Source organism: Platalea leucorodia (genome assembly GCF_965183815.1).
Source record: "Platalea leucorodia genome assembly, chromosome: 12".
NCBI classification, from domain to species: domain Eukaryota; kingdom Metazoa; phylum Chordata; class Aves; order Pelecaniformes; family Threskiornithidae; genus Platalea; species Platalea leucorodia.
This window is the reverse complement of record NC_138834.1, coordinates 16,871,681-16,886,849: the sequence shown is the minus strand read 5'-3', so window position 1 is coordinate 16,886,849 and position 15,169 is coordinate 16,871,681. Positions and strand designations below refer to the sequence as shown.

Below are 15,169 nucleotides of genomic sequence, written 5' to 3'. Positions count from 1 at the left end.
TGGTTTTGGCACTTCCCTGTAGCCCTTCCAGAGGCTGCACGGTTGCCAAAAGAAAACTGTGGTAACGTTAGACTGAAGAACAGGGGAAAGAGGTGAACCCCCCCAGCTCGTGATCTGGATCGCCTTTTAGCAGCACAGCTCCGATGTGGTGTGAGCAGTGCAATGTGGTACCAAAGCCGGTGGCAAAAGTGCCTGCCCTGTGTACAGATACGGCCAAATGAGACGTAGGTAATTACCACGTGCAGAAGTATCCATAGATTTTTTTAAAAAATATAGGATGCAAGTGCAAGCCTTAGCCCAGTTCCATTTTAACAAATCAGTCCTCCATAGTGATGCTGCTAAACCAACCAACCAAACATCCATTTCTGCAGAGTCAACAATTCGAATGCATTTATAAGAACAGTTTTCAACAGAAGTGTTTTTAGCCATGGCAAAATCTGAGCCCTCCAGAAGGGAAGTTTTGTAACATAGGTTATAAATAATAGGGGAGTTTTCTGACCAGCTAGAAGAAATTCAGCAGCCTAAGTAAGGCTTCTGTACCGTGAACTGTTAGAAGCAGCCTGGCAGCGGTTACTCAAACTTGTTTCAGAAAGCATGCTTGTCCAACAGGCATTTCCCAGAAAACAGTTGTCTTCCACTTTCAGAGCACCAGCTTTTGCTGTTGTAGTTCAGAATAACTATAGTGACTGTAATGTTTCAATAAGCTTATTTTGCTGTGTTTATTCTCAGATAGCACTTGGCCAAGAGCGAGCTCAGCTAGTCCTAAGTCCACAGGGCCAGATATTTCCAACAAATAGCAGCTGATGCTGTTCCATACACAAACTTGTACAAAGCTTCCTAAAATGCCCTGCAAACTGGCTTTAAACAGCAGCCTGCTGCTGAGTGGCACCTGTCGTGGGCTTGCAAGAAGTAGAAAAGTCAAAGTCTCCGTTCGGCAATAAAAGGATGCAGGTTTGGCCCCAAACCAATCTAATTCTTAAAGGAACACAGTGACCCTAGGTTTTCTACAGTCACTGCCTTAGCTGCACCGAACGCGCCGCCATCGGTAACAGCCCAGGAAAAGGAGCCGAGTGCACCCCAGGCACCTCTGGGTAAAAGCCCTCATCCACTGGGAGTGATATAAGCAAATATACGTCTCCAAGTCGTGACCCTTTCATGTAAGCATGATCTAGCTATCACTTTACTCCTTGAAACGAGACTCTCCTCAATTCCAGAAACTACTGGGAAAGAGAAGGTGCCTGATGCCTAAGATTTCAGCCTTTGGTTTTCTCTTCAGTGCATTCTGTATTTTCAGGTTCTTACAAACTGACAGGAAGTTTCAACAAGTCAGATAGACGAGTTCAGTTACTGTTACTTGGGTTTCAAGGATTTCATAAACATCCCTAGAGCTTGACGACATCCTGGAACATTCAGTTTTAGGCTAAGTTTATCTGACGTGCTGTATTCATCCGTTCTGGTGGGCGAACACCAAACGCCCTCACGCACAGGTACAGGCACTCTTGGCTCTTCCAGTCAGCTATGGATTCCTGAGAGGTCACTGTCTGATTAACGGTAACCTCAAACGAGCGTAGCTGCAGCGTGCCCTTTTTTAGCAGTTTCATTTCCTCAGACTCTGGTATTTCAGGCCTGCAGTATGATGTGGTAAAAAGCAAACTGGAGAAAAACAAGCTCGTTTTGGATATTTAACCTTTTTTTTTTTACTCATAGCTTCATCAAAGGAATGAAGAAAAGAGAAAAATCTCAGGAGAGGTTCTTTCCCGCAGACTCTCACCATCCCTTTCCACAGTAGCAACTGTGCAGGCCAGAAAAACGTGTGACTCCGTATTTATTTATTTTAGTTGTGCTCAGAGTTTTACAGGTAGCATCTTCCCTTTAGACCTTCTCAACAGAAATATAAAAAAGTGTGAAGCCATTTCCCCATTTCCCCACTCATCTCCAACAATCAACCACTGTGAAAAGCAAAAACATCTTTTGTTAAAAGGAAGAGTGGTGAGTTTGTGAAGGCTTAGCCCAGTCTGGAGCTGGGCTTCCCGCTATGGCATAGATCAGTAGTTTGTAACTTAGAAAACCCAGTCCCCAGAGTCCTGTAACTCCCAGCTACTCAGCAGGAAACAAATCTCTTCTCTAGCGCTGACGGGGACGTTCCCGGTAGCTGACGCTGTGCAGGGAAACACTCCCCGCAGCCCGAGCGAGCCGGACCGTCTTCAGAAACTGGGTACCCAATCTGTCTTCATGGGATGGAGAGGAGGCAGGGAACAAACTCTTCAAGGCAGAACAGACGCTTCAAGTAAGTACTGCACGTCCTGGGAGACATGCCCATCTTAGCAGAGAGCTGTGGCATGAGGCACTTCGGTCACGGCTGTAGAGAACTGTCCCAGCTCTGGCAACAGAACCACAGGTAAATTTGTTCTCTTTCCTGTGAGAAGTCCCTGAGTTGCGGACCTAAAGGATCTTCCCCCCAAACACACCTCAGTGTCAGCAGACCACTGAAAAAAGGAGCCGAGCCATGTCAGTAGCCTGCAGGGAAGCCACCTTTCCGGGAATCGGAGGCTGCAGCCCATCCTTCATCTGTTCGGAGAATGGCTTGCACAACCGCGCCGCCGCTCACCCGCGTGGTGTCGTGTTTTCTCTTCTTTAGTTGTTCTTCTATACCCTGGAATGCAGAAGTGAATGAGGACAACTGGAGAGAGCAACTGCACCCGTGCCGTAGTCTGCAACCCGCATCCTCCACGACTGCCCCAGCATTCAGTGCCTGTACTAAGTAGGTCTAAAACTACATGCTGTTCCTCCTCTCCCCTGTGCTTTCCGGGAAGCCCTGCTTTTGAGGAGGTGGAATTGAGAAGATGTGGCATTAGTGGTGCTCAGTGTGGGCTACCAATACTATTCGTGGTCACGGAGCATTCTGCCTCGGCTATTCATATACCAACAGCCAGAACGGATGGATCCTGTTTGGGAATGGGGGAAAACACAGGAGTTGCAGAGAGCAGGGCATCCTCCCCGTGCAGGCAGGCATCTCAGCTGTTACCTTAATCAGCAGCTTATTAAAGGAGGACCTTCTGCATAGTTTGATGAAGAAAACTGCCTTATGTAGGAATGTTTTCCTTAATATAAAGTCATAGGATGAGATATACACAAGGACTGCAGCTGTCTCGGGCCTCTGGCATGTGTAATTCCTCGGGGTGAATGAAGCTGCTGGCTCAGGCGGGTGGTATGCAGAGCGAGGCAGATCTGGCCATCAGCTCTCAGGCTGACAGCGCTGCACAGAGACCTTTACTGTGAAAATATGCTCAAGTTTGCTCTCGGGTCCCTCTGTGCATCCTCCCGCGCTAGCTCTGTGCCAGTGCTTCATCGGAAGGTTGCACAATAGGACAATTTTCCCGAGGGTCACTGTATTTAGACTGCTGGATGGTTCAGGCCCTGATGTGGTTTGCTATTTTGCAAGTCCTTTGAGTCAAACAACATTGCAAGAAGATACATACCCTCCGTTTCAGAGGTAGGTCACACTTGAACGCACTAGGCTTCAACCCCGTGCGACTGAGACTAAAGGTACGCTCTGACCAGCTTCTTGTGAGCCAGTACTTGACCTGTGCCAGCTTTAATACTGCTCACCTAGGAACATTTGGCAAAGCTTCATGATTTTCCACAAGCGCGTGCCTTCCCAGCGCCATACAAGAAGTTCACGCACACCCCAGGCCCTAGCTAGACAAACCTCCTCTATTTGCTGCTCGAGCTCTGTGATATTGGGAAACAGCTGATCGTGAATTCTGGGCTCTTCCACTGCTTTCTTCACATCATAACCAAACCAGATGGAATTGATGATTGTCTGTGAGAAGCAAAAAGCCTTAACATTAGTTACTTATCTTCAAAGAGGCCTGACCCTTGTCTCTGCATAGGCAGAGATGCCTGAAGGATGCTCACCAGAGCACATACAAGGTGTAACTTCTGGTTCTGCTGCTTTCAGCAGTCCCTCTCTTGGCTAAGCGAAACACAGGTACGTTGCAGCAAGTCCGCTCGTATGTGCTTAGGAGGATTCCCACACACAGAGACCATCAGTTACTAAAATTAACCTAGTAAAAGGATCAGATCCTCAAGCTATTGTAGCTGGATTTATGCGGCTATGATTAAGCTAGTGCTGGCTTAGACACGCAGCAAACATACAGCTACAGCTTTCCGCTACGGTGCAACCGCTTTCCTTAAACCTGGGTCATCTCTACATGCTCAGATTGCAGGTTGGAGCTGCTGGCAACTGAAAATAGCCTCAGGATCAAGGCTTAGAAAGCTGCTCGTAGCAGTTTTTACGGAGACTTCTCCTCTACCGCAGCCAGAAAGCAAGATCCAGCCCGGTGCTCCGACCTGCTGCGCCTGCTGGCGCAGGAGACGGCTTCCTGCTGCGCTCCCCTTTGGTCTAGCTGGGCATCGGCGTGGCTGCCGCGGCCGCTCGCAGCGAGCCCGCCTGCCAGGTGGCCTGACGCCGTGCCTGCCCCAAGTTCTTATTCAGCTTCTCTGGGTGACTTTCATCCAAAGTTTACGATGTTGGATGGGAATGCCTCTAAACTAGATAAAGAGACCAGTTCATGGAGATCCAGAGAGCAGAAGTCAAAGCTAAACTGAAGTCACAAATCTTCCGCAAATGGTAAGAACAACTTGCCAAAGGAAAAGTCCTGGAGTCGCTGAAGGCAGTCATTTAAGAGGCCGTTTGTAGCTCTGGCAGGAGTTGGGTGGGAGGTCTGGCCTTCAGGCGGCCAGGCAGGAACCTCCCCTTCAGGCCCCCGGCCCGCAGCAGGGACCCACAGCCACGGTCACGTCACAGGTGGAGACTCGAGCCCCTTACCCCGAACACTGCCTCTCCCCCACCTTGTTTTGCCTCAGCCTTGTCCCCAGTTTGCCCATATCATCACATACCAGTGCCGTCGCCGTAGTTATTTTTGTTCCTCCAGAAGCACCAACCACCATCCTGACCTTTTTCATTTTATCCACCAAGATGGAGGGGCACATAGAGGACATCGGCTGTTTACCTGTTGGGGACACAGATGCAACAGAGGCTCAGCTTTCGACCTGCAGCTTACAAACTGCCAGCTCCTGCCCCGTGCCTAAACCCAGAGCCTCAGTAGCCACCTTCCTGACTCGGCTCACATGTCTGGTTCAGCCCTTGGGGATCCCACGATCCCCTGCCCCCGTCTCCTCCTTGCTCCTGCAGTACAAAGCTTAACCCTGGTCCTTCCTGCCGCGGCTGAAGATGCCTTCCTCCGCAGCCCTGTCCCAGCTGGGGCTGGCTGCGATGCAGCTGCCTCCCGTACGCCGCGGGGCTTCCCTTCCTGTCCTTTCACGTCCCCGTCCCTCTGCGCAGCGTGGGGATCAGGAGGGCAGCAGAATCCCAGCCTGCTTTCGCAGCGATGCGATGGCTCTGCGGGAGGCAGCGGTGGAGCAGGCAGGGTGCTTGGGCTGGGCACGCGAACTGGATCCATCCCAAGCTGCCCTGCAGCTGCCAAGGCAGCACGGGGAGAAGGCGGGACAGTGCCGTCTAATGCTTTGCAGTCGGCTCCTGCTGCTGCCTCCCTCTTAAATCAGTTCAAAGACATCTTTTGCAGCCCGAAGTCATTTCATTTGACATGTACTGAGCTCCCTGGGAAAGGATTTCTGGTTGTGGGAAGGAGGCACACACAAGAGCGTTTCTTTAGACAGCCTCTCCTCCTCCAGGGTGCACCGGGGCGGCCGGCCGTGTGTTCGCGACAGGGATGCCAGGTGACTCGCTTTCATCCCTGCCCCAGCTCTGTGCCTGATGGCGGGCATGCTGCCGCCAACCCTGCGGACGCCACAGCGTTAGTCTGCAAGATACAGCCAAAAGACTGAGTCGGGAACGTAGTTTACAGCTACCTGGTTCTATGAAATTTGCTGGAGAAGGAGGGATCCCAAATCCATTGATTATGTAAGGTGAGCTGAAGTCATCCATCTCATCATTAAATATGATTCCACTCACGTTGGATCGTACATCAGAGCCAAAGCTAGACAAAACAAGTTGGCGCAGACATGTCAAAACCAGAGCAAATCCAGGAAGAGCTTCAGGTGAATTACTGCAACGTCAAACTGGGATCTGGTTGGAGTAACTCTCTGCTCCCTCCTGCTAGCAGGCATTCTGGCACCCCTGGGGGAAGGAGGCAGCTTATACCTGCATGCACAGCTACACAAAGAGGAAAGGCAGCCGAGAGGCGGGCTGCGTAGCTCCCCTGCAAGGACCCCAAGGGGAGAAACAGCACAGCAGCTAAGTGCAACTAATTCCCCTTCCAGCTGGGCAGCACTGCACTCCACTCAGAGGCAGCAGAGCTCAAAGGCTGGCACATTTGGGAACGACTGGGGTTTGCTTAGATGCGTCAAGCTGGAGACATTTTCTATGGAGAAAAAGAACCTTCACCCCCCAGCTTCAGGCCATACATGCAGAACACAGCTCTTGCTGACAGCACTCAAAGCCAAACACTGCACTTCCAGGCCAGCTGTATTAGCTCAAATTCCTTCCAGATGCCTGGGAAATCAGAGCCAGCAGCGATACCACGGCTTATGAGAAGATCCAGATGCAGTGCATGTTTTCTTGGTGGGTGAACCCAACATGAGAGGACACATCTTGTCCTCTGACCCAACCACACAGGCCTCAGTGTTAAGAACTGACCTGCAAGCTCAGCAGAAATGGCCATTAACAGTGCTGCCCATCGCTACCCCGCTAGGGAGACAACAGTTCAGTGATGTTTTACACCAACCACAGAACCACCACTAGGAAGATGGCAAAGGCCTAGGTGGAAGTAATGTCTGAGCTCATACTATTGGTTGATGGTGCTGGTGGCGGACACAGCGCTGCCATCATCAGCCACAATGGAGAGGTGGGATGTACCGGCATTATCTCCAGTGTAATATACTGGCTCATAGTAGTCAACTGGATGGGAGGTGTTGTCTGTGATTTTCCTCCGGAGACCATCCGCAAAGAACTCGGACGTCATGTTTCTGATCGCCTGTCAGAGAAATCCAATGCAGTTACTCAGCAGATTAAGTTTAAGAGACATGAGGCTGATATCCAATACTTCAGACCACAGAAGAGTGGCAAATCCCAGCAGCGAGGCTATAGTTTTCCAGCAGGGGCTTTCCTCCTTGAAAGATGGACAGTGTACCAAAGAGCATTTTAAGCGGTCACAGAAGCAGCTGTTACAACGCACCGCTTTGTGCAGGGAATTAATCAGCATCCATTACTGTAGAGCTATGGAAAGCTGTCCTCAACACTGCTGTAAGGTGCTGTAAGGAAGCAGTGTTGGACTTGCATCAGAGATGGTTGGGTTGAGAGGACTAGACCAAGGCAAGCTCTGACCATTGCCCTGGAAGTTGCAAATTTGTGTCCATCGAGCTGGGCTGGGCTCAGATCCGGCTGCTTTTGGAGAGTCGCAGAAGCAAAAGCACAAAGTGTGGAGTTGGGAAAAGCAGGGTTCCTGCCTCACCCCTTCCCATCCACTGGTCCATTTACTACAGGCAGGACTGTGGTTAGAGAGCCACAAGGATGCTGGGAATGTCATCCAGTGAATAAGGCTTCAAACATTATGAAAACAGGGATGGTTAGCCCTAAATATACTCAGACACCCCTGGTGAATGGAAGATTTTGCTTTTCCTTACGGCAGGAAGGTTTCCTCCATTTATATCCCTCACAGCTCAGCCATGAGTCACGTAGGACTTCACGTTTTGGTTCAGAGATATTTCAGTGCCTGTCAATAGCAGGTGGCACAGAACATCCCTGACAAAGTTTAGTGCCCCAAAAACTTTAAGCCATGTTCCAGTCAACCTCGGGGCTGCAGAAAGAAAAGGCTTTTGCCAGGTACCTCTGTGATGTTGACAAATTTTGGATCTCCCAGTAAAGTCCTCTTGGCATAGGCAAAGCGAAAGGCCTCCACAATGCGGTGATAAGTCAAACCTTTCTCCTCCATGGTTTTGACGCTGTCAGCAGAGAAATTATATCCTGGCAACAGAAGACAAAGGATTGTGAACACAAAGGAAAGTACACGGCCAGTGGACTGCTAATAAACCTGTGTCAAACGGTATAATCTTGAAGCCTGGTCTCTACAGAGATGCAGTCCTAATCTCCGCATGGAGAACGCTGGGGCTCTGGTAGTCCTGAGCACTGTGGGAGTCACCAGCAGGATTTGTACTTGCACAGACGTTTTCCAAAGAAACCTCAAGTACAAGTTAGTTTCCACCCACGCATGTACCCGGGAAGCGCCCCAATCAGGAACGTATTTTCCCTCTCGCACCTGTGTTTCAAGTAGGAAGGCGACATCCCTGAGTTTACAGCAGAAGAGGAATGTTTCTGCATCTCTGATCCCTCCCGGGGTCTCAGACTTCCCACCTGCCGGAGGGCTGCCAAGGGAGGCCCAGCTCCCAAAACAAAAGAGACGTGGCCTTTGGAGCTCTCCCAGCTCCCGCTGCCCGCCAGGCACCGCTCAGTGGCACTCTCACCTTTCAGTATGTTGAAGATGAGGGCTAGCACTGGGCCGCTGAGGGGGGCACTCGGCGTGTAGAGGGTAAACTCCCCAAGCGTGACCTGTATGGGGTCTTCGATCACTGTTGCGTTGTAGTCCCGCAGGTCATCCAGTGTGACGATGCCCCCTGGAAAGGAGAAGGAAACCACAGATGTGGGTTCATGTGATCTCCGCTGGGAAGAGGAGGTAATACGCCATCACCATGCGTCACAGCAAGGACAGGAGGGAACACAGACAAACCCAAAAAGTTGCAAGGTAAAGAAACCAGAGATGGATGCACAGGAGACGAATTTATTCCTTGATAGATCCAGCTGAGGCTCAGATAGCCTAAGCTTGAAGCTGGGCTGATTTACAGCAGCCAAAAATCTGGTGATCCACCTTTTTTTACGAAGGACACCAGCAGTGTCGGTAACAAGACGTCATTAAGAATCCTGTTTACAGGAGGAGGATGCAGCTTTTGGGTGTGGATGCTTCGTACTACCCCACAGGCAGGAACATTTGTATGTTCCATTGCCTTTCTTATCAGAAGGGGGAAGACAGTAATTAACCATCACCAATACAGCCGGTAAATGAGTTAGGTGAGGTTGACCGAAGCTAGCCAGTGCTAGCTGGTAAGGCTGGGATACTGCCACCACCTAGCGGCCTCGAGAGACGAAACAAGCTCAGAGTCTACAGGACCAGGTATGCAATGTTTTGGGTAGAAACTTGCCGGATTCAGGCTCTGTAAACAGCATGTATCTACTAAGCTATATCCAGAAACGCATAGACTTGCTAGACTATATGGTACAGAAATGCACAGTATATGCTGTCCATTTCTGACGGGGCTTCAAATGCATCCGTTAAAGCGCTCATGGTGTCTCTCGGGTGTCCTGTTGCCGCAGATCTCAGAGGCGGCATTTCAGGCAGCAGGCTTGACCCGCTTCCAAGGCTTCTGCAGGTCACTGGCTCCTCCCTGGATGCTGAGCCGCAGCAGTCGGGCCACTCACGCTGTTTTGGACAGATGTCCTGTTTCTCACCTACGCTGCGGATGTCATCGATGATCTGTTTTGCCAGGCTTCCTGTGTAAAAGGCATCTGCTCCTTCACTGGCTATAGTCTCGTACGTGTTGGCTAGTTTAGGCATCTTGATGATATCGCCCTCATGCAGAATTTTCCCTCTTCTGCAGAACACTTCGCTGACAGAGAAAGGAGATTGAGAAGATCAGATCTGAGAGACAAGTTCAAAACTACGTGTACCAGCTGACACAGTATTTGAGCGTTCACGCTAGAGGCTTCTTGGAGAGAAGAGAAACTGCCTGAGCCATGCCCCAGGGGCCCTGATATCTTGCACTGGGACATAAAAGTGAACAGTGGTTCCTGACCTGGGGTTCCACATTGCTCAGGATTTGCTCAGTGAAGCCTGCAGGAGGGAGCGTCGATCTTTGTCACCAAGGCAGGCCACCCTCCCTACCTGCCCAAGGGGCCAACAACCGCCTCAAGATGCCCAGGAGAGGCCACAGTCCTTGAACTCAAGCAGTTCTGTTCAGAGCACAGACTGTGAAGCTTTGAGGCTCAAAGCTTCCAGTGAGTCCAGGAGAATGCGTTTCGATCCCTGTTTGTCAGAGCACTTTGAGGTGGGCAGTTTCCTCTCTAGCTCCCTCATCGCGGATCAGGAACGTGCTGCTGTGGACCTGCCAGATGGAAGTACAGGAGATAGGCCCAGGCTCTACACCCCAACTGGATTGGAAACCAACCTGCAGCTGGCAGAGATTTTAAGGAAAAGAGAGGATTAAGCGGGATCTCCAGTAGGGCTGGACATAGACACCAAGGGTTTGACTGTAAGAGGAAGTGGAGGAGCATTTAAAACCCTTTGTGTTCGTGGTCATTGCCAGGAGTGGATGGCCAGAGGCATTGCTGGAGGAAGGCTGGCTGCAGAGTAAGAGACGACCCAAATTCCCACTGCCTGACAGCAGATGAGATGTTCAAGGAGACTTTGCAATTGCCCCAAATGCAGGTAAGATTAACTTAGTGCACTTACAGCATGGGGAAAAGCTGGGGATTCAGAAAATACATTGCCATCTGACAGATTTATCCCAGCACGTACTCTAATTCCACCTTTGCTCAGACAAATGGATTTTAAGAGCAGAATTTATCTCCCTTTAAAGGTCAGGACTGAACATTCCTAAAATTGGCCACATGATTTAGCACCTTCAGCAGCTGGAACACCATCGGCCGGTACAGCGAGTACAGTCACCGGAGGGGAGGCACGCTCCTCACCGACACTACGTCACACAGACACAGAGACTTTTCAGCTAGGATGCAGTTACCCCAAATTTCTCTGCACGGAACAGCAACTGCTCTACCTACCACAGTGAGGGATTGCTTTCAATTGACTGCTCTCTTGATTTGATGGCTGCTGCAAGGCCTTTCCCAATAGGGAATCCGTCTCTTGCCAACTTGATGCTGGGCAGAAACAGGTCTTTCCATGCCAGTTTGCCATGACGTTTGTGAGCCAGTTCATACCCACGGATTTCTCCAGGAACAGCAATGGACAGTCCTCCTGGAGCAGATAAGGAATGCGTTAGTCTTCCACAGCAAGAAAAGAAAGTGGTTAATGGAGTAGGAGGTAGAGCAGGCTTCTCTGTCAGCCCTGTTTTTAGGCAGGGATTACGTATACTACGACCAGCTCGGCTTATGCATATGGTGCTAACAGAATTATTCTGTCTGACATTTACGCCTACATATTCTGGACTGTTGAAACACCTCTGTCCTCTTGCTGGTAACTCAAGTTTTTGGGCCGTTTCCCCTCAGTCGGCTTGGTACCAGAGAAAGCTGCTCAGAACGCAGCCGCTATCATAGCTGCCTGCAGTTTCCGCTTCTTCAGAGAACACACTACGGTAAGAGGACACAGACTGTCTACGTACTTCAGCCAAAAACCTGGTTGTGGCATTGCAACTGCGATGGCAATACATTGATTACTACATTGCACCGTGATGCAGCCGTTTGCTTCAATCCTGTTTTTAGTGGCGTCTCCCACAAGTTCAACACGCTTCTCAAACTCCCTCCAAGGTGCTGTTCCTCCTTGGTTACAGGAGTGACCGTGAAGAGCACTAGTCAGTATTACTTTCTATTTTTGATTAGAAAATACTTCCCCCAAAGGAAACTACCTCTTCTTCTCTGGAGCCCCCGAACCATTCGTTGAAGCCACCACAAAAGGTATTTAGGGAGGACACTTGAACTGACAAGAACTAAGTTGATCCACAAAGATCTGTTCAAAGAGGTGGAAAGGAAAGATGGCAGATATGGAACAGGTCACACTCGGGGCTTTGGATTCACCTGCGTTTTCATGAAGTGAAAAGCAGAAAGTGCTGAGGTGACCGACTAGTTTAAAGGACATTATTTTTAGCTTCCTCGTCAGATGGAGTCTGCAAATTGTGTACAGCAGAGGATGTTTCTAGGGGAGAAATCCTGTAGATATGCAAGAACCTGGCCATAAGAAATGTTCTTAATTCAGACATGTCAGTAGCAGCTAATGTGGAGCTATGCGGTCCCCCCCGCGCGGTGCAACAGCCTTTGCCGTACCTTTCAGAGAGAGCTGTGTGTCGTTCCTAAACATGTCCTCCGATGCTCTTTTTGGAGCCACCTCTCTTGCATTAATGATTTCCACTTTTCCTTTAATGACAGAGCAAGGAAGATGGTGTTTAGCTCTGGACTCAACACACAGGCACGGTCTCTGCTGAAGAAGTCTGAGCAACGTGAGCCAGTCTCTTGGCAATTATTTTGAGGACAGCGTGTTCCCCAGAGGCTGTGAGAGTCAGTCTTTTACCTTCCCTCAGGGAGGATAAATCACCTGCTTTAGATAAACGGTTCTCAAACTGTTCCAGACCTGTACGGCCCTGTCCCTTACCTGTGCTGCTGTAGATGGTAAAGAAGAGGCCCCCTCCAATGCCCATGCTGTGAGCATTCATGAGTCCTACACAAAGCAGAGCTGCAATCGCAGCATCCACTGCTGATCCACCTTGCTGAAGGATGTCCCTGTGCAGCAGAAGAGAAGGCATCGTATGGTGACATGTTACAGTGTCTCAGCTACCTGCGAGCAGCGGAGGCATCTCGTCAGAGCAGCTGTGACAGATTCCCTAATGCACGTTTGTCCACACCCAGTCCATAGGTTCCTCAGGACCAGGAAGTTTTGAGCTTCTGTCACCTTAGAGAATACATCCTAATGGCCTAGGTGCAGACCAGCCCTCATTAGAGACACATCCAAACTAGCTTGAAAACACCAAAATGTGTCAAAGTACATTTGGGGACAGGCATCCCAGACACGTTCATTACACAGGAGAAATGACAACTCTCTGAGAAGCCTGAAATCTGCAGCACTTGCATCTAGAACCGGAGGACAGCTTGATAAATGGTTTTTAAAAGGAGCTTGAAAAGCATCTCTCCTTCCCATTGTTCATGCGTCTGGGGAATCTTTGCCTGCTACGTTGTCTTTGAGCAACTGCAGTAACATTGGTCAGGCACGGTAAAAGCCCAGGTTTTATTATTTATTATGGCCTCCCCTTTCTACAGGGAGAACAGAGATTACCTGTGCTGGGCAACCGCCAGGCTTCACCTGGACATCCGGCAAACAACAGTTTTGCCTTGCGCAAGAGCTGTCAGAGCTAACAAGAGTCACAGCACAATTAGCGGGTACCTTCCAATTATCGAGCACTGCCCCGCGTCTGTCGCCACAGCCGCCCTCTTATAAGTGTGTCTGTCCCGTGCGTCAGAGCGCAGCCCGAAGAAGAGTCCCAGGAACAAGACGAGCCCCAGCAGGGCTGCAGTCAGGACGCCGGCCACCACATAGCGCTGCTTCATCTTCCTGCGGGAAGAGACAGGATTGTCAGCCTTGCTGCTTCGGGGGCACCTGGGAACGAGGGAGCGGATGATCAGGCACAAGAGCAGTCTTCAGCCTTTTCATCTACCTTCCTTCATATCCACTGTTTCCCCCTCTACCCGCCAGCAGCCGACAGCTCTGCCCGTGGAAGGGCGGTGTGGGAAGGAGCGGCCAGGGGAGGCGTGAGCCCAGCTCTGGCCTTGGCAGTTACAACAGGGTGATGTCCTGTTCTGAAGTTAAGTAGAATATCAAGAGAATATCGAGAGCTATCGAGGGGATGGAGAGTCACTGCCACCTTGTTGGGACTGACAGTTCATGAAACACAGCTTGAACAGCTCCTCTTTGGCCCATGTCCTTTCCCATTACAGGATTGTTCCAGCAAAAAAGGCCTAAATTCATCATATTGCCTTCAGGGACCAACTTCCCCCTGCGTAGTGCAGCTTTGGGTTTTGACCGTGACTACTGTACTTGCACAATAGCCAAGATGCCCTTCACCTTACCGAGGCAGCTGCCGTCCTCAGAGACAAGGCAGCCCGTGGCACGGTGGGTGAAGAGCGGATCCACCAGCCCACCCTCTGTGGATGCTCAACAGCCCAAAGCAGAGCAAACGCCAGCACTTGGTGCCTCGCAGCAGCAGCGCGCAGGATTAGGGAGCAGTGAGCGTGCCAGCACCGAGCTAACTAGAGGAGGCCAGGCCAGCCAAACCAAAGCCTTTCTCAGAGGGAAGAGATTAGCAAGCACTGCCCCCTCCACCTCACCCCCGCTCCTGGTATTTAAATTAGGAGATGCACATTCGCTATCCAAGCCCTGTGTCTGTGAGCCTCAGTCTGAGCACTAAAGATGTCCATCTCCAAGTAAAGCAGCTCAAACCAGGGTGTAAATCTACTCTATGTGCTGTTCTGTAAACACGTGTCAACCGAGGGCAGTAAAAGGTAAATGGATGAAACCTCTTTCCAGGTTCTAGAACTTGATTTACACTCAACTACTTTTAAAAGAGACCAGTGGCGTGTTTGCAGAGCAAAGACTGTGCAGGGGAACAGAGAAGCCATTATGTCCCCAACAATAGCTCACACACAGCCTCGGAGTTTAAAGACAGTTTTGTTTGTTGGCAGAGAGAGTTCAGCTTCAGCACTGGCAGTCTCCTCCAGGCTTCACAAGAAACGCCATGGGATCTTTTATCTGCGCCCCAGCTAGGCAGAAGGTACTTTGTTTGGTCTGAAGGCTGCTCTATGCTGGGCTGTCCTGCAGCCTGGGGTGACTCAAGCCCTGTAGCTGGTGCGTTAACCCATAGGCTCCTGGCTGGGGCTCTGCAGTTCTCCTCCACGAATGCTTGCCTCGCTGCCGTGCTCCTGTAAAGGTTTACTGCCTCATCAGGCAAGTTACTCTGAGAGCAGGAGAGGAGAAGGGGAAACCTCGGGTGGTACCTCTGCTCTCATCTTTCACCTCCTCTCTGGACTTGGATGATGCTCGTGAGCATCTCAGACCCATAAGAGCTCCACGCTGAGTGCCCAGCTGCTCGGTGAGCGCACGGACCCTGAAAAGGGCCCCCCGGCCCACTTCACACGCGCAGCTCCGGGCCGCCGCCAGCCCCTGGGGCGAGGACAGCCCCCCCGGGGGCAGGAACGAGCACACAGGCTGCCGCTGATTGCTGGGCACTGCTCCTGCACTGCCTTGTGCTACCACGGTGCCCTCTGGGCTGGGCCTCTGGGGCCCAAGCGGGGCCAGAAATAGCGAATGCTCTTAATAAAAGTGCATCTGTGCAATCTGTCAGATTGATCCTGCTAAGGACGAAGCAGATGTGCGCGCTA

The 15,169-nt window shown here is 50.8% G+C and overlaps 1 protein-coding gene across 1 annotated transcript; it reads right to left on the bottom strand.

Annotated features, from left to right (window-relative positions):
• Positions 1–2,509: 2,509 nt before the first annotated feature.
• GGT1 (gamma-glutamyltransferase 1) lies at positions 2,510–14,023 on the bottom strand (the record flags this gene model as incomplete). The annotated part of the gene is made up of 13 exons (XM_082324855.1): positions 13,857–14,023; positions 13,179–13,346; positions 12,393–12,520; positions 12,068–12,157; positions 10,853–11,045; positions 9,524–9,681; positions 8,485–8,634; positions 7,851–7,987; positions 6,811–6,998; positions 5,875–6,002; positions 4,903–5,015; positions 3,710–3,823; positions 2,510–2,653 (listed from the first exon to the last, which is right to left on the bottom strand). Exons 2-13 carry the CDS (start codon positions 13,340–13,342, stop codon positions 2,510–2,512), a joined length of 1,707 nt encoding a protein of 568 aa, XP_082180981.1. The 5' UTR covers positions 13,343–13,346; positions 13,857–14,023.
• Between the last annotated feature and the right edge of the window lie 1,146 nt (positions 14,024–15,169).